Here is a 22596-nt window from a genome sequence, read left to right as displayed (position 1 = left end):
AACAGCTACCCACTCCAGTATTCTGGCCTGGAGAATTCCAAGGACTGTACAGTCCATGGGGTCACAAACAGTCAGACACGACTGAGCGACTTTCACTTTTACTTTCATTCCCTAACTCGCACAATGCTAGGATGTGGCTACTGTTAATATCCCCATTTTACAGACTGGGAAATTTGAGGATAAGAAAAAGTAGTAACTTGCCTAAAGCTACACACACACACACACACACACACACAGAGTAAGTGACAAGGCAGGGAGTCACACCCAGGCCACTTGGTTCCAAAGCCTGTGTCTGAACCTGTCCCTGGCCTCTCCAGGTCCATCCCTCAAGAGGCCTTTTGTGTGCGCTAGCCTCCCTGTACTGCCACCGTGCTCCAGGCAGGCGCTGACTGAGGCCAATGGCACTGTTACCACAGCTACCAAACAGGAGCTTTCCCCATGACTGTAAAGGATTCTGCCGATAGTTTCAGATCAGTGTTGAGATGGATGAGGACCTGCATTTCTAAAGGCCGGCTTCACAGGCACTCACAGGGAGGCTCTGCAGTCAGCGCCGGGTCCCCGAGGGCTTCCACAATGCTGGGCAGGCCACGGGCTCCAGGGCCCAGCTATCTGTGAACCCAGACCTGCCTATGGGCCATGCAGGTCCTGAATCCCAGTCACGTCCCCGAGGCACCTCCACCTGCATCTCAGAACTGCCTGTTCTGATCCAGCTTCACCACCAATCCTTCTGCACACCGTGAGAGTGCACCTGACCCTGCCAAGGGGCTGCTGCGGCTGAGCAGCTGGGACGTGCCCAAAACTCTGTTGCTGCCTTTGCTGAGGTGTTCCCCAGGTCACACATGCCTCTCTGGCTACTGAGACTGAGCTCCAGCCCGGATCCCCACCAGGAAGGTAGCTGAGGAACAGGGACTCAGGCGGTCATACTTCCCATGGGAACTCACAGGGCCTAGCACACAGTAGGTGGTCAATAAACACTGACTTCCAATAAAATAAAGTAGGCAGCTAAGAGGCAATGATGGCCTTTCCCCCAATACACAGAGAAGAAAAGTGCTCAGAGAAGTTTGAGTTGGGCTCCTGTGATCACTTGTCTGTGTTAAGGCTGTAATATTGACAGTATTTGATGTTAGACAAAATCGCACATCTAATTAATCTAAGTTAACAGAACTCTGTGCTTGTCTCCGGCAAACCACAGGCTCCACCATGGGGCTCTGCAGCACTTGGGCCTTTTGTCTCAGGAAAGCATCACAGGGCTCCGATGTTGCCATTCTTGTCTCATGGTGGCAGCCTCCCTTGAAGACCAGTGCCATCATCCCTCTTAGGGCTGAAAACACTGCAGCTCAGATCAGTCAAGCAACTTGCCCAAGGTCACACATATAGCTAGTAATGGCGCAACTGGGATCAGAACCTGCAGCTTTCCAACTACAAAGCCAGTGCTCTTTCCACTAAGCCCACAGCTGCTGGGATGGTTCCAGGGGTTTTGACACATGTTTAGTTGCTAAGTCATGTCCAACTCTTTTGTGACCCCATGGACTGTAGCCCGCCCAGGCTCCTCTGTCCATAGGATTTCCCAGGCAAGAATACTGAAGTGAGTTGCCATTTCCTTTTCCAGGGATCTTCCCCACCCAAGAATCGAACTCGCATCTCCTGCATTGGAAGCTGGATTCTTTACCACTGAGCTACCTGGGAAGCCCAAGTAGCCACATAAACAAGATTTCATGGACTCTGTTTTATCCAGCAGGTAAGAAGTAAGTGCCCAGTGGCTCAGCAGTAAAGAATCTGCCTGCCAGTGCAGGAGATGTGGGGAAGATCCCTGGGTCGGGAAGATCCCTTGGAGAAGGAAATGGCAACTCACTCCAATACTGTTGCCTGGGAAGTCCCATGGACAGAGGAGCCTGGCAAGCCATGGGGTCACAAAGAGTCAGACATGACTGAGCGACAAAATAACAACAAAGAAATAAGTGGGACTCAGTAAGAATGATCTCCACTCAAAAACAAAAACAAAAAACCCAAGCCACAACATAATCTGATTAGGAAAGGAATTCGTCGCAGGCACAGACAAGAAGATGCTCCAAGAAGTCCAAGGGCAATTTGTTCAGCTTCCTGGCCACTTGTCTGCGTTGCCCAAAGTGGTGTCACATCACTACCACCCATTTTTCTACAAAACTCAAGAGTAATGCCGCTACTGAGACCAAGCCTGGTAATCAGTATATGTCATTTCAAGTCACAGGAGGGTTGAGCATGGAAAGGAAGCTATGAGAATGGACAAACTGATTAGACCTTAATGAACATCTCTAACCTCTTCTGTTATCAAACTTTTCTAGCAAGGTAAGTTTACCATCCTCACAGAGAGCTAGGCCATACTCGCTGCCACTTAGATTGGAGGTCTGGCTGGTTCTGGTGTATGGTCGTCTCATCACCCCAGCCCCAGTCAATAAAGAGGGGTGTCGGGCACTACTGGCTTGGTCTCTGCATTCATCCAGAAGAAAGCATGGGCATTACCTCCCAGAAGCTGTCGCTGGACACTTCGACTCCAACAGAATCATCGTAAGTGACAGACATCTTTCCAAAGGGTGAGGGAGCAGCAGGGAGTGCTTAAATTAGAGGTCCGCTTCAGATGCTCAAAATCTGGGGACACACCTATAAAACAAAAAACACAACATTGCAGCTTTTAAATTCCCAATGTAAAGAAGCAAGCTGTCTCCATTTCACAACTTCCATTTCCATGACTGCCTTCAATGCAGCACAGTCGACAATGTCTCCTTCAGTGGAAGAAAGTCAAACACTCCAAACTCGGCACTGACATACATGTGTGTGTTATATGTGTGGTGTGTATTTCACATTAACAAATAAACCTTTGCAACATCTTACTGAAGACTTCGAAAAGCTTTCTGAAGAACAGTCTGCACACTTAAATCAACAGGCTGATACACTTAACACCTCATCCCTTGGAGAAAGCGGCAGAGACCCTGCGAGGAGAACAGGCAAAAGCAGAGTCGCTGCATCTCTGGGCTCGCCCTGTTCCAGCCTGTCCTACTCATCTCACACGACGAGGACCTGGGGCAAAATGTGAGTGGAAATAATCCATCTTTCACACCTGACTCCACTCTCCAGTTCCCACCAGGCTTTGCTTGTTGGGGGCTGTTTCCCTCTTCCCATGACTGGCTCATCTCAGCCACTGAGGCCCCGGATTCAGACCAGTTTATTCTGACACAGTCTGTGTGAGGGTCAGCTAGAAGTAGTAAAGACAAACAAGCGAAAGTGATCGTCTCTGAGCAATGATTCAATGATCTAAATCCAAGTGAGGGCAATGGGGTGATAATTTCCCCTGCTAGAAGGAAGAAGTTAAAGGACTCCAGCTATGTTCACAAGCACAAATCACACTGATGGAATGACCCATCCACAGCCCCATGAGATTCCCTGACTTCTCAGTGACAGAGTGAGACTCGAGTCTCCTTCACAGCACCCTGCACTGAGATCTCACAGCCAGAGATCTGAAACGCTCCTACCACAGTCAGGAGACAGCTGAGACATGGGAGGGAGAAGGCAGAGTGATCTACACTGTTACACCTACAGGTGCAAGACTGTTCTAGGTGCCTTTCCATGCTATAATCCTGGGATTCCCTGTGAGACAGTCTACAAGCACAGTAAGGAACACGAGCTGCCTGGGTGCTACTAATTAGCCAGGCAACAGTGGGTAAGGTACCTAACCTCTCTGTGCCTCGATGGCCTTATCTTGTCAACAAGAGACAATAATGTAACTTAGACAATAATGTATCACAGAATTACTGTGAAGGTCCAACACGGCCAGACATACCAGGAGAAGAGTACATGGTCCCCAGTAAGTGACACATACTAAGTCACAATGCGATTATTATTAGATAGCAGGTATAATCACTTTCATCTATACTTTGAGGTGATAAAACTGAGGTTAAGGGAGGCTAGGTAACTGGTCCATGGTCACCCAAGCAGGACACCAACTGTGCCTGCTTACGAAGGTACTATTCTCTATCATACTAAGATGTTTTCTAGAAACAATCTCAAGTTTAAATAAATTAGGTGTCTTATAACCTAAGATCTAACTGTGGATTAAAAGGTTTAATCTGATGGATTTCCAGCTTCCAAACTTGAACACAGCCCCCTATTCTCAATACATTTAAAGAGCAAGTTATGGTCCCTTGCGGCCAAGCACCCCACACGCATGCACTCCGTAAGCAGGCAGAGTGGTCCGAGTGCCGCACATTCATTCTACCTGGCAGCACACCACAGAGGCAGCGTGTCCTCCTGACCCTGGATATCGCAATGGCTGGGCAGGCTTTGCAGGCCAGGGCCCTGGTGCTGCATCTCACACCATCCTCTTCTGGTGGGATCCCATGCTCTGAGCCAAGGCTCTCCCAGAAGCACCCCAGCGCACGACTGCAGCAGCAGAGAGTTTTCTAACTACAGCAGCTGGTCTCTGTTTCAGGCTTCTCAGGGAATATCTGAGCTCTGGCTCAGGCGAGTCTCAAAGTGGCCAAATCAAGCCACTGGCAAAGCTGCCTGGCCAGCCCCAGGGAGCAGCTGCAGGGAGCAGGTGCAGGGGAGAGTGGTGCTTGCTCTGGGCAGAGAAGCAACTTGACACCTGAAAAGTTCACTTTCAGGAAGTCACTTTTTGCTTGGGTTCAGTCCTGGCTTAGACACTAATAGAAGATCAGTTCTGCACAAGATCGATTAAGAGCCTGTGAAGTGCCAGCATATTAAAAAGCAGAGACATCACTTTGCTGACAAAGGTCCATATAATAAAAGTTATGATTTTTCCAGTAGTAATGTATGGATGTGAGACTTGGACCATAAAGAAGGCTGAGCGCCAAAGAAGTGATATGTTCGAATTGTGGTGCTGGAGAAGACCCTTGAGAGTCCCTTGGACTTCAAGGAGATCAAACCAGTCAATCCTAAAGGAAATCAACCCTGAATATTCATTGGAAGGACTGAGGCTGAAGCTCTAATACTTTGGCCACCTGATGCAAAGAGCTGACTCAGTAGGAAAAACCCTGATGCTGGGAAGGATTGAAGGTGGGAGGAGAACGGGGCGACAGAGGATGAGATGGTTGGATGGCATCACCAACTCGATGGACAAGAGTTTGAGCAAGCTCCAGGAATTGGTGATAGACAGGGAAACCTGGCGTGCTGCAATCCATGGGGTGGTAAAGAGTTGGACATGACTGAGCGACTGAACTGAGCTGTCCTGGGACTTTATCTTCCCATCAAAAGTGTATAAAAAACAAATTGAGACTTGAGAACAAGAAAATCCTAAGGTAAAGATGTACAAATCATCGGCCCTCTCCTCCCACTGCTGATAAGCACATCCGTGGTCCCCCTCAGAAGACGACTGCTGAATACATTCTAAGAGACTTTCTTCAGGAATACAGGCATGACCGAGGTGGGGGAAAAAGTTCCCAGATCTCTGGGTTCCAGTGACTTCAGCTGCTGATGGATGTAAACACTGTGAGTCAGTACGTACTAAGTTGCTTTAGTCATGTCTGACTTTTTGCAACTCTATGGGTCATAGCTCACCAGGCTCCTCTGTCCATGAGATTCTCCAGGCAAGGATACTGGAGTGGGTGTCATGCCTCCTCCAGGGATCTTCCCAACCCAGGGATTGAATCCGCATCTCTTATGTCTCTTAGCAGACGGGTTTTATACCACTAGCGCCACCTGGGAAGCCCCTAGTCAGAGCCATTCTTAAAATGGTGGGCAGAATCTCAAAGGTTAACGGAGGCTGCCAAGGGTGCCCTTGGTCCAATCTGGGAGCTGGCATAACTTCTCTCCTCCCATCTGGGCCTGATAAAAGTATCAGGTAAGTAATGGTATACTTTACATAAGTACATTCAGCTCCCCCTTAATGCCCTTAATTTGTTCCAAGAAAAAGAAACAGAACAGGTCATTAGGTCAAAAGGCAAGAACATTCTGTGAAAAGGCGCATGTAGCTTGCACGTGCATACTAAATCACTCAGTCGTGTCTGACTCTTTGCGGCCCCATGGACTGTAACCCACCAGGCTCCTCTGCCCATGGGATTCTCCAGGCAAGAATACTAGAGTGGGTTGCCATGCCCTCCTCCAGGGGATCTTCCTGACCCAGAGATTGAACCCATGACTCATGTCTCCCACATTGGCAGACAGGTTCTTTACCATTAGCGCCTCATCTACCCTCAAAGTCAGCCTTGGAGAAGCCACCTCTAATCCTCGGTGACTTCAGAAGGCAGAAGAGAAGGGAGGCATCCTCACTGCTGCCCACACACAACACTAGCCTGGCCTGTGCTGCCCTGCAGGCCTGGCTGTGAGCATATGCTGGGTCTAGGGTTTGTTCCTCCCTCCTTGTCCAGGGTGGGAGATTCTTCATAGATTAATGAAGTACCTACAGTTTCTTCTAAGCCACTCTCTGGCCCAGAGTGAGGGGAGAATCATTCCTTCAGTAAGGAGTGGATCTCCCATTCATTCTACACACCGATGTTTGAGAACTTACTACATGCCGGTCACTCAGAGTCCCACGGATGGAGCAATGCGCAGGACTGACACAGGCCCTGTACGCGCAGGCCAGGTGTCCGAGCAGGGCAGACTGACACACAGTAAGGTGAAAACAGCTGCGAGTGTGAACAGGGCTAGAACAGAGATAAATGAGGTGCTGTGAGTGAGTGGAGGGAAGCTCTTGTGGAGGCAGAATGGTCCTGCCTCTCTGAGGACCCAAGGTGGAGAGCAAGTGGGCGTGAAGTGTGTAAAGGACAGGGGAGGGGCCTTTCCAGCAGGGGGCGGAGCCCACAGACTTGCCTGAGGCGTCACTGAGGACTCCAGGGAGGAATGGAGCTGCATGGCAACTCAGATCTTCTATCTGCTAACTGATAAAAATTCAAGCCTCAAGTAGCTGTAAGATGCACTACTGAAAATCAAGCACCCATATGCATGGTCTTCCATACCTGTCCTTACCTGCGCTGCCTCTCAACATGCGATATATATGACAAAAAAGAAACACCCAACCTTTGATCCAACTAGTTCTTCTAAAACTTTTCCTACTGATAAACTCACCCAAAGGTCAGGTAGGTAGGAATTCACAGTGATACTGATTTTAATAGCAGGAAGAATAAGATACCGAAAGCCACCTCACTGTGCATCAAGAATCAAAAGTGCTGATACAGCCCCGAAGTGGAACACAGGCAGCCAGAGGAGAAAGGGCAGGGGACTGTGTGTACAGCCGTGGATGAAGGACGCAACAGTGTTCCTGTATATCAAGTGGAATCAAGTCTGACACCATAGATACAGTCTGATCCCACTGGTATTAAAACACAATCAGGGGACTTCCCTGGTGGTCCAGAGGTTAAGACTCTGCACTCCCGATGCAAGGTGCCCAGGTTTGATCCCTGGTAAGGGAACTGCTGCTGCTGCTGCTGCTAAGTTGCTTCAGTCATGTCCGACTCTGTGTGACCCCATAGACGGCAGCCCACCAGGCTCCTCCGTTCCTGGGATTCTCCAGGCAAGAACACTGGAGTGGGTTGCCATTTCCTTCTCCGATGCATTTAATTGAAAACTGATAGTGAAGTCGCTCAGTAAGTGTCCAACTCTTTGAGACCCCATGGACTGCAGCCTACTAGGCTCCTCCGTCCATGGGATTTTCCAGGCAAGAGTACTGGAGTGGGGTGCCATCGCCTTCTCCTGGTAAGGGAACTAGATCCCATATACCAGAGCTAAGACCTAGTGCAGCCAAAAAAAACCCCCAAAGTATGTCAATGTGCAGAAAGTCCCAGTGAGTCTCAAACTTGTGGCAGTGTGGAGCAAACTTGCATATTTTACCTCATCACCTTCTAAATTATTTGAAAATTTTGACTATCACCACGTAATATTTTTAGGATACAAAAACCATTAATGAAAATACCTCACTTTGTTTTGTCAGTGGCCTGTCCAGGAATGAAGGTGTGGCCCTCTGAGCCACGTGACTGCACCACAGCTTCGAAAAAGGACCGACCGGCCCCTCTTGAAACCCCAACAGCTCTGCCGGCCGGAAGCACCTCTCCGCTGCAAGATTGCAGTCACCTCCCCATGGTGTCCTGGCTTGCCCTGCCTTTCAGTTTATTCTCAACACAGAGACCCTTTCAAAACTCAAGTCAGAAGACCACAGAGCAGTCACTCAATAAAAACTTGCTAGATGGATTCAGGATGAGAAAAGTTGAAGTGAAAAGTCTGGGCAATTTTGATTCATACAGACTGAAGATCAACTGATGGGAAATAATTGGGGCATTTATGTGAAGATGTTTTGGCTCCAGTGGTTAGAATTCTTCTATAAACACTACTGCACACGTTAAACTAAACCGCAACTGGTTTAGCAACCACAGTGGGGGCTGTGTGGCTCAGGGCCAGGCTGTCTACCACCAGCCACACAGGAAGCCCTTCTCCTGCTCAGCCCCGGGGGCCGGCCACCAGCAGGGCCCACAAGCTGCTGGGAACCCTCTGCCTCCAGCCTCAGTTCAGGCTCTCCCTGTATGTCCAGTCAGTTCCTCCTAAGAAAGAATGGGGTTGCCTGCTTTTCTTTAGCCCTCAAGCCACCTCCCACACGGGGGCTGCTCAGAGAGTAAGACCTGAGGTAATACACTGCTTTACACAACCGACAAAGCACTTTTTTTTTCCTTTAATGGCTCAAATGTGCAGCACAGCCTATTTTGTTTCCAATGATTTCATCTGGAAAACTGAACATTCCTCAAAGGAAGAGATAGAGATCAGCAAATAAAGTGACTTATATCTCTGGAACATTGTGTAGTGCGCATACCTCAACCATGGAAAACAGCTCCGTCTGAGGGAAACACACCGAGGCCATGGCTCGGCAAGCCCCACACCCGGATGGGGTGGGGAGGGTCCTCCAGAAGCACATACGGGGTGGGGTGGGGTGTGCAGAGTGGGCCAAACACACTCAAAAGTACTTCCAGAGATTAACAAGGCTGTCAGCCTCTCTCAAAGACAGAGCTTGGTGTTGCCGAGAAAATCACCTCCTGAAACTCGGGACCGTCTCATTTTGTCTAGTCAACACTACAGGGCCTCTTTTTCTGACAGAAAACAATCGTGTTGGGTTAGGTGAGAGATAAACAAATTTTTCTAAACAGGGACGCTATTCCCACTGTCAGACGTGGCACTGCTTTTGCACAGCACGGCACCAGTTCCAAAGCAGGTGCGTTCCCACCCAGCCGTGACGACCTGGCTCCCAGAGGTTTGCTCATTTGACTCACCTTATACTGCTGAGGAGAAGGCAATGGCACCCCACTCCAGTACTCTTGCCTGGAAAATCCCATGGACGGAGGAGCCTGGTGGGCTGCAGTCCATGGGGTCGCTCAGAGTCAGACACGACTGAGCAACTTCCCTTTCACTTTTCACTTTCATGCACTGGAGAAGGAAATGGCAACCCACTCCAGTGTTCTTGCCTGGAGAATCCCAGGGACGGGGGAGCCTGGTGGGCTGCCATCTATGGGGTCGCACAGAGTCAGACATGACTAAAGAGACTTAGCAGCAGCAGCATACTGCTGAACCTGTGACAGTTTCAAGTCCAAATGTCTATTCCTTCGGCTACCGCAGGGCTGTCAAAACCAATGAGGGCTCCTCTCAGTGGGGCTCAGTTCCGCCAGCTGCATTCTCATTACTCAGCCCTTTCCTCTGCCATCTACAGTCTGTCTCTGCTGCAATCACAGCAAACACGCCATCCTGCAGTTGGCTTTTTTCAGTTGCATAATGAGCATTTCCCCTGTTGTCCGTGCTGTCTCCCCGTCGCTCTGAACAGCTACATGACATCACGTCTTGGCCCACATCGCACCGGGCCCCCATCGTCAGTAACCTTGGGGGTCTGGGTCTTTCCCAGTCAGCACCAAAACTGGGGGAAGGTCACAGTACGCACAGCTTCCCACCCTGTCCTGTTACTTCACCGGGGGCTCTGGGCTCATGCATTCTAACGATATTTGGTTAACCTCTCAAATGCAATTCAAAAAGCAAGAGTTTGATCCGACATCCTCAACCTACATGTACAGGGGAGATTACGCACTCAAGAAAGATACCTTGAGAGGCATAGGAGAAAAAATGACTCAAAAACACACCATGGTCTTTGGGGACTTGCTTGTTTCACACGATGAATCTGAGGACATTTTAGAAGATGAAATAGCACTGACAATATTACACATGAATAAGAAACAGAAAAGGGAAAAGAAAAGAATAAGCGCCTGTAAAAAGGAGACTTCAGCTGCAGGGGAGACAAGGGAGCCTCATCACAGCTTCTAATTTCTCACTTGGTAAATACAGAGATCAGACTTCCTGGGGTTTTTTGTTTGATTTTAAAAGCTTCCAGTAAACAAACATTTATGAGAGGGACTTCCCTGGTGGTCCAGTGGCTAAGACTCCTAGCTCCCAATGCCAGGGGCCCAGGTTCAATTCCTGATGAGGGAACTAGATTCCACACACCCCAACTAAAGACCCCACATCCCACAGGGAAGATCAAAGATGCCATGCGCCACAACTAAGACTTGGCACAGCCAAACAAATGATTTTTTTAAATTTTTGAAGCTTTACATATGAAATTCCTTTGATGTACACATTTTCAGAATGTTCAGGACTCACTCCATTCAACCTTTCCCGGACACAGCCATTCACACTTGGGTATCCTGGTGGGCTGATGTCCCTTCACCTAGAGGGAGGTTCTCAATGCCTGTACACAACTAATTCCCCCTAAGAGGCAGCGATGGGAGTGGTTCATCTGTCTGGTTTAGGGTATCACTGGGTATACATTGCTAGGAATGCCAATTTTTAAACAAAAATACACATTAGATATTCATATACCTCAAATAAACAAACCCAATAAAGCTACACTGATCATATTTACTTTTTGATGATTCAAAAGTCATTTTTCACTCTTATGAAGGGCTCTCACAGCCAAAATTTGGAAGGCTCCCTCCAAATTTGCCACACAAACAGCTGTGGGACCTTGGGCATTTTCTCAACATCCCACTACCTTTAATTAAAGAGTGTGAGATGAAGCAAACTCTTAAATTTCTCTGAGTTTAAAATGTTTTAGAAGAGCCTCCTACTGGCAAGAGATGATAAGAGAATTTGAGTGGACTCAAGCCAAGTCATCCTAAGAGTAAGGTCATTTGCAATAACCTTCACTGCTAAGACTTTCCTGGTGGTCCAGTGGTTAAGACTCTGCACTTTCACTGCAAGGGGCGCAGGTTTGATTGATCCCTGGTTGGGGAACTAAGATTCCATATACCACATGGTGTGGCCAAAAAGTTAAAAAAAAAGAAAAAAGAAAAAGAGAGAGAGAAGAATGAACAGCATGCTGACAAAAACAAAAAAACACCTCCATGATTTGGGTCATCCAGTTTTTCTATCTGGTTTGAGCCAATGGGAAAATTTAAGAACTACAAAATGACAGCTTCTGACAGCTCAGGTTCAAAAGTAAATTTATCATTCTAAGTCAAGTCAGAGAAATACAAATATCATATGATATCACTTATATGTAGAATCTTAAAAACTGATGCAAATTAACTTATTTACAAAACAGAAAGAGACTCACAGACTTAGAAAACAAACTTCTGATTACCAAAGGAGAAAGGGAGGGATAGCAATTAAGTAGGAGGTTGGGATTAACATACACACACTTCTGCTGCTGCTAAGTTGCTTCAGTCATGTCGGACTCTGTGTGACCCTATAGACGGCAGCCCACCAGGCTCCCCCGTCCCTGGGATTCTCCAGTCAAGAACACTGGAGTGAGTTGCCATTTCCTTCTCCAATGCATGAAAGTGGAAAGTGAAAGTGAAGTCGCTCAGTCGTGTCCAACTCTTAGCGACCCCATGGACTGCAGCCCTACCAGGCTCCTCCATCCATGGGATTTTCCAGCCAAGAGTACTGGAGTGGGGTGCCATCGCCTTCTCCGAACATACACACACTACTATATATCAAATAATCAAAAAAGACCTACTGCAGAGTACAGAGACCTCTACTCAATACTCTATAATAATCTACATGGGGAAAGATTCTAAAAAAGAAAGAAGAAAAGATATATGTATAACTGAAGTACTTTACTATACACCTGAAACGCAACATTGTAAATCAATTATACTCCAATATAAAATAAAAATTAAAAAAACAAAAGTAAATCTAACCTTGAAGTACCTGCACTTTTTTCTTACTGATATTCCTAATCTTAGAGATAGATGCTAAATGTATAGTGTGATGATTACTAATGAGATGTTAGACAAGTTTGAATAATTTGAATTAACATTCAAGCTCCTGGTATATTCTTTATGACTTAAATGTCTTTACATGTGCTTCCTTGATTAAAAGAATGAAAATATTAAGCAAATGAAAGTAATAAACTGAGAAACCTCACTACTACAGCTGCAGCAGATGCAGCATTTGGGCAAAAAGTAGGTGATGAGGGGCCATTTCAGTTATCAGTCACTATGGCTGACAGGGGCACTGGCAACACACGAGCTGATATAGTAATTTGCTGGACTCAAACATCAAGTCTGATAGGGACCAAATGGGTAGAAGGGAGACGCCAAGTAGGGCAAAACAGGAAACCTGTCAAGCCTAGGACAGCAGGGGGAAAGACCAGGGGAAAAAAGGGGCCGAAAGCTGGCCATGGTTCAGGCAGGCCTGCCCCTCACTGGGGTCTTACCTGGTCAGCATCCACATACCCCATGGCCATCAGACGTGTATCAGCGAGGGTGGAACTCTAACCTGGATAGTCCAGGACTGTCTCCCACCTTTTCTTCCCTCAGCCCACGTTTACAAGCCCTAATCAATTTGCAGACACCAGTGAGAGTGGTGAGGTGTTCACATTTGCCTTCAGAGTGGTATGGGACACAGTCTCTGTCCTCAGCAGATGGCAGAATTAACAAGTCAATATTTATTGAGCACTTTCTAGGTGCTAGGTACCATTCATTCTCAGAACAGCACTACCAGGAAGCTACTATCACCCTCATTTTACAGATGAAGAAATAAGGCACGAAAGCACTTCAATAACTTGATCAAGGCCACAGAGCTAGGAAGTAGCAGAACAGTGAAAGTGCTGGTCACTCAGTCGTGTCCAACTCTTTGTGACCCCAGGGAGTATAGCCCGCTAGGTTCCTCTATCCATGGAATTCTCCAGGCAAGAATACTGGGGTGGGTTTCCATGCCCCCCGCTCCAGTGGAAGTCGTAGAGCTGGGATTCAAACCCAGGCCAGGAGCCCCAGAGCTGTCCCCTGCACCAGGCCACGCTTCCTCCTATGACACGGGCGATGGAAGATGAAGGAGAGGAGAGGTTAGGAATGTAAGCATGACTCCAACAAAACAAAAGATGGGGGGCTTGATAGGATAGCACTCCAACCAAAGCTCCAATAAGGGCAGGCTGCTGGCATTCATTCATTCATTCTGCACTCACCAAGCACCTGTGGAGGAGCCCTGCTCTGGAAGCATGCTTGCTCAAGAGCTCAGGTGGCTGGGGAGGGAGATAAACACATAGCCCACACCTGCCTCACTCATGGATGAATTCTGGAGGTGGGCACAGTGCCCAGCATGACAAGGCAGTAATGAGAGAATGAATGAACAATGAATGAATCCCTGTGGCACACTAGCAACATAACTATGGGCAAGTTTCTTAACCTCTCTGAGCCTGTTTCCTCATCTAGAAAATAAAACCAATACTTCCTATTACTCCTTGGGATTATTACACAGATGAAATACCTCAGTCAAGGGTGGAAACAGCTGCTGTCCATTATGGTGCTGAGGAAGGCAGGAATAGGATGTCCAGAGCAGGCACTTTCCCAGCCTGGGGATGTCAAGCTGAATCCTGGGAGCCAATGGGAAGCAGGCGGGTGTACACACACAGGGGCAGGGTGTTCTAGACAGAAGAATCCCTGGGGAGAGGTGGGGGTAGACAGGGGGCACAGGACACCCAGACTTCAAGGGTTAGACAGCAAGGTGGGTGCACACCCTGAAACCGGAGCAGTGAGGCGGGAAGGAGGAACTGGTGTCACACGTCTATACAGAAATCCCCATGTGGTTTAACTTGATGAGTTTCTCGTAACTTGTAATCTTCCAGCTGCTGGCTATGCTGAGAACTATTTTACACACTATTAACTACATGTTTTAATTGACAGGATCACACAGAGACAATTTTATTATAATTATTATTAACAACCAGAGTGCACTTATTTACACAATAGCTCTCCTCAAAAAGAGCCCAGAAAACCTGACAGAATCCCAAATCACTAGGAAGGCAGGCGGTATTAATTACTCTAAAATGTCAAAGACAAAATGAAAACAAAAGTTTAATGGTTTTCCAAGTCACGCCAATATTAGGTAGAACAGAAAATCCACCCTCACTTTCAATTTCTAGTCTCCTCAGGACCACCTTTCAAAATACTAAAATCACGTCACTTCCCTGCTCCAAACCCCTCACACTCAGAGCTCAACCCTAAGCCCTCAGCTTGGCCACAGTCCCGTTGTGCTCTGGCCTTGCAGGCCCCTCTGGCTGACTTCCCTCCCTGGCTGACCCTGCTCTGCCTCAGCCACAATTATCTTCCCACTGCTTCTTGAACACACTGGGCTCATCTCTACCACAAAGCTTTTGTAATTGCCACTCCTTCTCCTTAGAATGCTGCTCTTCCTTGGAGTGAGTGCCTGGCTAGCTGGCCAACACCACAGGAGCCTCTGCCCAGAGATCCACAGAAGAGCTTCCCTGACGATTCCCTCTCAGCCAGCCCTGCCTCCCACCCCCACCTCTGTAAGATCTGTCTGATTTTAACAATAATATACTGTTGTGAGCAATTTCTTTCATGAAGCCGTGTAGTGACATCTCTTGGATGACACAGAGAAAAGACTAGTCACTCAGATTATTAACTACAAATGTTTCTCGAGCGGAAAGCAAAACATTTTCAGTGATTCTTTAAAAGTCAATTATTCCACAATGGCCAGCTTGTACAGTCACTCAGTTGGAAGACCTTCCCACCTGGAGCCTCCTAGGCAGCCTCTAGAGCACCCAGAAGCAGTTTTTACTTTGTTTTTGTTGTTCAAAAGGGTTCTCTCTGAATCAGTGGAAGCAGTTGTGTTAGTAACCAAAGGTCCAGTCAGTAATACCACACTTTAAATTCTCAAGTATTACAAATTGCTCTGTCGTTGAGTCAACACTTATATTTACAGCAGAATTTGAGAATGTTTGGCCGGATGAGTCCCCTACAACAAGTCCCAGGCATAGGCCCAGAACCTAGTCTGTTACTAGGACAACCTGGTTATCCCTGAAAAAGTGGAAGAGGTCAAAAACTTTAAGAGACTGGAAACAAACTACCTATACAATTCCATATTGCTCTCAGACTTTCTCTAGATCCTGAACAGTCCTTTAAGAAATACACATTTCTCAAAGCAATGAAATGCAGAAAAGTATCCCCTTGAACAGTCCCAAACAGTGGGAAGAGAGGACAAGGCAAACTTTGCCACTGACTGCCAGACCAGCACTGTTTTCCTTCTGAGTGCAGCATCTTAAAACAAGAGACCTTCCCGAAGTGAAAGCTTCACTCAAGCCCAAAAATACATGAACAAACAAGTAAGAGTGAGAGAACCACACACATTCTTGCTACAGAGAACCAAGTCTGCTGAGTGTCCGGACCAAAACACCCAGGGCCATCACTTCCCAGCAAAGGTGGCAGCCTGTCCACCCGTTAGGTCCCCTCACCTTGGGGGAGATGCCACCCCAGTCCCCTGCTTGGACAGCTGATGGGAGCCCCCTAATCATCTCCACCCACCACTAACTGCATGGTCCTCCACAGAACCAAACCTCCTCTCTCCCCAACATCTGTAGTGGGGGAAACAGCTAACTCTTCCAATTTGGGAGAAAATGCTGCAGTTGGAGAAACATTCTTGGATATCGTGAATAAGATGTTCTGATTCCAAGGAATTGTAAATTTGATACTAAAGTGTGTGAAAGTATGAACAAGCAGATTTGAGGAAATATTATGGAGCCATAGTAACAGAAACCACGGAAGAAACTCTGGTTGCACAGAACTGTTTAAAAATAAACCGGATACTAAAATACCAGCAAAGAGCTACAATGACTCACACTGTTCTCCTCAAATACTTATGAGAACAGACAGTTCTTTGACAGTCTTCCAGGCTTTTTCCCCATTGGAGAAACGTGAGACAAAGAAAGTGAAAAGCAGCTTTGAGATTTTTCTCTAATTTTACCAGCAACTTGATATGAATAGGACCCCATAGGTTGTAAAGTTTGATGGGGGTATGGAAATGTACATTCATGCAGAGAGAACTGCTTTGAGGCTTTTCATAAAAGCCAAACTAATTCAAAAATAGCCAAAGCCCCAGAGTATGTGACACCAAGTGCTCAAATACTAGTTAATGTGGCAAAGAACCTCAGCACAGTTTCCATCATTGATGGACAACCTTCCGAGGCATTCTGTGTGTGTGTGACCACCTTCTCTCTTGCTCTGCCTGCATGAACACTCCACCCTCCTCTTCTGGCCCCCCTCTCCACTGAATGTCCTCTAACTACACACACACACCTTTTAACGTGGCAGCGCCGCACAGGGCACCATCTTGGGCCCACATACAGAATAAACCCACAGGTCTCAGGCCTGGGGCCCACACATGCAGCACTCTGCTCCCCCAGACCGCCCTTCCCATCCACTCCTACTCATCCTGCAAGGGCCAGTTTGAGTGTCCTCTCCTCTGTGGAGCCCCTCAACCATGCAATGACCCTCTGCCTACCACTGTCCTGGTATAATTCCCCCATAGAGGATATCCCTGGGCTGCTATAACTCATTCTCCACAACCAGAATGTTAACTCCTGTGGGCACCCTGGTGCCTATCACAGTACCTGTGGTGACAGGTGACAATCACTGAAGGAAGAACTGGAGTCAGGGAATGAATGATCTCTCAGGAAAGCAGAGTCCTGGCATGTCTGCGCCATCTTTCTCATTAATCAAGGCCTAGTTCCTCCCTGTTCCCCCTTTCCCAGCCCTATTCACGCTATCTCTTCTCTTCTTCTCCCACGAAAATAATTGTTCTCCTGGGCAACATGCCACCCCTTCACATGCCCAAAGACCTGTTTTGGACATACTGCCTATGCACCAACAACTCTGTCTGTAGCCAGAGCACCAGAAAAACTTGTCTGTGAAACAGCTTTGCACCAGTTGGTAAACAGCTTCAGTGGAGTAACTGTACTTAGGTGATCCCTTATATATTTTTTTTGTTTAGGGAAGACTTTTAAAATCTTTTGCAACACAAATTATTAATCAAGTCCCATAATTACCACTACCATTTCAATTTGGTTTAATACCAAAAGCCCAAAAGAATCGCCCAAACACACCCGGGCTCTGAGCCATGGAAAGTGTTACCCAAAGAGACAAAGGTCAACTTGAGAACAAGCTCACGGTAAGAAAGCAGAACACCCTGAGCCAATGGAAACATGGGAGACCGACCAGCAGCAGCAAACCCACCAGGTATGGAGAGCCAGCTCAGACACGCCCACCACAGCCGAGGAGGGGGCTCCTTGTGCGTCCCATGAGGGGCTTCAGGGGTGTCTCTGACAGCTCCGGCTAGGAACAGGGCTGGCGCATCCATCCAGGTCGTCTAGTCGTGCACACCTAGCAAATCACATTACTGCTCTGCGCTTCTAGTTTTCCATTCATAAAACAAAGAGGGGTGACGACGCACGCCCTGCAGACTTCTCAACGAGGATTAGCTTAGAAAATGCAACAAGTACCTATTTCTCATGTGGCAAACAATAAATGTTGATTCCTTTCCCTGGCTCTGGTTGCAAATCTAATGAGATGGAACAGAATGACCTTGGTCTCAGCACATGACTCCTTGGGCCTTAGATTTCCTTGTTCATGCAGTAGGTGATCTGTGAGTTCTGTGTAAACTCTAACATGCAAAGTGGAGCCTGGGTATACAGGCAAAGGATGGACGGGGCTGGCATTGGCTCAAAGTTTCTAGTGAAAATGAGTACTATGCATTTTGTTTCAAAATAAGAAATGAAGAAAGATGACTTTTTTAAAAAAATAAATAAATCAAAGTAACAAAAGGAGGTTAGTTTTAATTAAATTAGCATATATCCATTGGGACTACATTGATAATCTATCCACCCTACTGCTTTTATTTTCCATTTTTTCTAATCTAAAGGAGCTGGAGCAGGCAAAAATCTCTCCACCCTCACAGTTTATGCTCTAGTGCAGAGGACTGACAGAGAAAATGAATCACACAGTAGCAGCTATGCAGAGAAATAAAGCAAGGAAGAAGGATGAGGGGGGCAGCAGAAAGGAGCCGGTCTCCCTGAAAAAGTGACATCTGAGACAAAATGGGAAGGAGGAGCCACGAGGAGCTCCAGGGGAAAGGCCGATGCCAAAAGGAAGATCACCCATGACGGCACAGAAGGTCTGTCTGGCATGTCCAAGAAACAGTGAAACAGCTACTGAAGTGTTTCCCAGGGAGAAACGATGGTGGCTGAGACCACAAAGACAGCAGGAGAAACAATGACACGTGAGTTTTGAAAGAATACTGAGGATAAAACAAAATGCCCTCATTCTTTAAACTTCCATCCACCCAGACTTCCTGACTCCCAGGCTCAAGCGTTCAACAAACCTGTGCCCAGCAGCAATCATGTCCTGTGTGTCGCTGAGCTCAGCTCCGCCTGACCCAGACTTTCTCAAGACCCACTGTGGACAAGGAGCAGAGATGTGCGCCCCGAGCCCTTTCTGTGCAGCCGTGGTTCCGAGAAGGAGGAGAGCCCAGTACCCCACGTCTGGGAAAGCAGCTGTGCAGACGGGAACCAGGGCAGCTTCTCCTCCCCACCAAGCAGTCCCGCACCCCCATCTCTCAGGAGGCTCTCAGCCTTCCACATGGTGACTTCAGCGAGAGAACAGCCGTCTGCTCTGCACAGCAGACTTCGCAAGGTCACTTCCTTACCACCCTTACCCACATGTGCATAGAGCGAAACAAAATCCTCTTGCTGAATGCTTGATTCAAGCCGACAATCCTAAAAACCAAGGCCATTTAAACTGAGCAGAATGCAAAATGTTTCTGAAGCACACCAGTCACTTCAGGTTAAGGTTAGAGAAAATCTGAAAGCACTCACTCTGGATCTGCAGGTGAGGTTTAATTTCTAAATTGCTTTCTGGACTCAGGAAGAGGCAGAAGATATGACTAGACAATACTCAGCAGTGAATTCCTAAGGTCTGAGAATGAAAATGATGATGGTTCTGTAGATCCAGAGAAAGGTGTGTCTGTTTATTTTTACAATGAACCTGAAGAAGAAAAGAAAAGTCCCAGATGCAGAAAATGCTTAATAACACCTCCACCTTTGGGATTTGCAAGGAGGTGTTAAAAGGCTTGACCTTTCCTTTCTAATTATCTTACAGGAAATGAACTCAAATCTTAAAATGAGACCTTTGATGGCATGCACAGCAGGCTTCAAAAGCAGTCAGGGAAGTTCTTTCTCTTGGGAAAGTCTCACCGAGTTGTACTGTGTTAAAGACCAAACCACGTAGAGGGTGTATCAACATGCATGGCCCCAAACAGGCCACTGGGCAACTTGCCAGGGTCCCTTAGGCTCAGCCGTTTCCTCCAGACAGGCTGGTCGAGTCAGCACTCCTGCCACGCACCACCTGCGCAGCCTCACAGAAGTCTGTCTCCTACTTCATCTGGAATTCCACAGGGGAAGGACTCTGCCCTCTGTATCTATGCATACCAAAACAGGGGCTCCAGAAATGAGACAGGACCACCACGTGGAGGGTAGGGAAGGGGAAAGTGGAGGTGCTACATTAGTTGAGTCTTAAAGGTCAGCAAAGGTGACAGACTTTCTATGCAAGAAATTAGTATTAAAAAATACTAAATACCGTTAAGATGACAACGTTTTGCCCCTGTATCTTTTACATCCTAATAGCTAAAAGGAAACAAGTGGTGGCCCAGCCCCATGGTCATTTTCTGATGGCTTTTCATGTTCTGGGTAATAACTGTGTTAGGTTATAGAGAATTGGCAGTGAAGGCAGGATGAGACACCAAGTCACCTGGCTTCAGCCCAGCCCATCAACTGTCCGTCCACCCACGTGACTTGAGGAGGAGATGGAGCAAACAGAATTTAGACATGTTCCCCCAAATAATTTTTCTCATGTAACAGAAACATGTCAGCTGACAGGTCCACGCCTGGGACTGATTTTTGCTGTGATGTTTTTAGGCCTCTGGTTGGCACGTACCCTGGGAACGTGCAGACTTGGGCCAAAGATCTCACCAAGCTAAATACTCAGTTGATGCTCCATAGGTTTAAAAATAGAAAAAGTTACTTTCAAAGGACAGAAGTGACACATTTTCAAATCTACTCTCTTCGCCAAAGTTTCTAAAGGGGGCCAACCCCACAGTGGGAATGGGACACACCCCTACAGGGCAATATTTTGAGAGAAATACACCATGCTTTTAAGATTGGGGTGGGACTGGGCTGCAGAGAGAGATGACAGAGCCAGGAGACCTGGGTTCTAGTGCGTGCTCTGGCTTTTACCTGCACAGGTTACTTCCCAGCCAGCCTGGGTTTCCTCACTTACTAAAATAGACACATTGCCCGCCCAGCCTAGCTCTCAGGTAATGGAAGGATGGTTAGAAATCACTGCATAAACAGTCTCCCTGCATCCTGCGGTTGGTCCCTCTGGTCATTCACTTATTTGCCAAGTAACATATCTTGAGCACCTACTATGTTTGGGTTCAGGAAATCACACAAGCAAGATAAAGTCTCTGATTTTTGGGGGCCTGTATTTAAGTGGGATATCCCAGGCCTTTGACAAACTGGTGAATTTAGAACACTTCACCTGGCACCAGACTCAATTACTAGCTGTCTAAAGTTGGAGTTTTCCCTGGCCCACTGCACAAGTGCAGCCCTCTACAGAGCAGCTCCTTGGAGAGTGAGTGGTGAGGCTCAAGTAGGACAATGATTAACATCAGCCTAACAAATGTTATCTATTACAATTATTACACAGTCAGCCATTAAAGAACAAAAACTACAACTAAGTGAAAATAAAGTTGGAGTAAAACCTCAAATTCCTTCTTAACTACTTGGCAATTAGGATAGCATTTTATTCCAAAAATAGATTTTTATACTCTATGCAGCAAAAGGAAAGAAACCCATGGCAAAGTAAGTAGACTGTGATCCACTCAAGGCAAGTCCATGTCATCTTCATCTCGGCATCTGCACATGGCAGAGGAGCACTATGTGTCTACTGCTGACTAAGCCACCACAGTCGGCAAGAGTGAAGGTTAGAGCAGAGCCTGCGGTGCTCCACGACTGCTCACACTCTCTTTAATGTCCACTTGTCCTTCCACAGACTTAGAAGCTGAGTCACCACAGTCAGCGGGTTCAGCAGAAGTGGTGTCACCAGAATGGAGCCCTGCACTAGGGACGAGGAGACCAAGGCGGCCTGGAGATGCAGACCCCTGTTCCCGTCGCTCCCCTTCAAGCCGGCAGCCCTCACCTCCCTCCTCCAGCTCCTCTCTTACTATGGGGTTCTGTGCTTGATCCTTCCTGCATGTCACAGTTTAGGAGGTTCAAAAAATTTTTTGTTTCTGTGAATGAAAAATATCTGAACACATCTCAAGAAAGGACAAAGGAATAGTATTATTTGCCAGGAGGGGGTGTGTGAGGGTTGATGGTTTAAGTAACTGAAACTCTGCCATTTTTTCAATACCTTTATTGAGACATAATTCATACACAATTCACCCATTTGACATATATACAGTGATTTTTTAGCGTGTTTAGCATTGTGTATCATGACCACAGTCAATTCTGTCACTCCCAAAAGGAACTCTGTTCCCCCCCTTCTCTCCTTCAGTGCCTGGCAACCACTAATCTGTTTCTGTCTCCATAAATCTGACTATTCTGGACTATTCCATCTCATATAAATAGAATCATGCAACAGAATCTTTTGTGGTCATATGTGTTATGCCTTGCCTCTTTCACTTGGCACGATGTTTTCAGCCATGGTAGAGCACATATCAGTAACTCATTCCCTTTTATTGCTAAGTAATATTCCATTGTATAGATATACCACAATTTGGGTCTGTCTGAAGAAGCTGAGTCACCAAAGTCAGTGGGTTCAGAAGAAGTGGTGTCCGCTTTTTTGGCTATTCTGAATGATGCGGCTGTGAGAATTTGGGTTCGAGTCTTTGTGTGGACCTATGTTTTCATGCTTTTCAGGTACTAGGTGTGGAATTGCCAGGTCATACAATAACTCTATGTTTAACCTTTTGAGGAGCTGTTTTCCCAAAGTGAGTTGTTCCCAACAGTCAGCAAGACTGTTTTCCAAGCAGTTTTTCTGTCTATCCCCACCAGCAGGATATGATGGTTCCAACTTCTCCGCATACTAAAATTTGACACTATATACTTGGATGAGCTTGAAGTGTCTTATGGAGCTAAATAAAAATCTATTTTAGACAACTCAAAGAAAATAGCTTATTTTTTGGCTTTTAGAAAATTTGTGATGTATAAGAACAAAAGACATCAAAGAAAAACATGGATGTGCCCCAAACTTATTATTTAAACCTTTGCACAATAAATTGTAATGT

The 22596-nt window shown here is 46.9% G+C and overlaps 1 protein-coding gene across 5 annotated transcripts in view; it reads right to left on the bottom strand.

Moving 5' to 3' along the window:
* The window catches only part of PACSIN2 (protein kinase C and casein kinase substrate in neurons 2), a 114995-nt gene that overhangs the window by 31129 nt on the left and 61270 nt on the right, over window positions 1-22596 (bottom strand). For all 5 annotated transcript variants that reach the window (XM_025282736.3, XM_025282739.3, XM_025282738.3 and 2 more), the window contains exon 2: window positions 2500-2637. In XM_025282736.3, coding sequence (XP_025138521.1) covers window positions 2500-2559 — 60 coding nt within the window. In that variant the 5' untranslated portion in view covers window positions 2560-2637. The remainder of the gene's footprint in view (window positions 1-2499; window positions 2638-22596) is intronic.

The sequence above is a fragment of the Bubalus bubalis genome, chromosome 4, assembly GCF_019923935.1.
Source record: "Bubalus bubalis isolate 160015118507 breed Murrah chromosome 4, NDDB_SH_1, whole genome shotgun sequence".
Classification (NCBI taxonomy): Eukaryota; Metazoa; Chordata; class Mammalia; order Artiodactyla; family Bovidae; genus Bubalus; species Bubalus bubalis.
The sequence above is the reverse complement of the archived record's forward strand: the minus strand, read 5'-3'. Positions and strand labels throughout refer to the sequence as shown.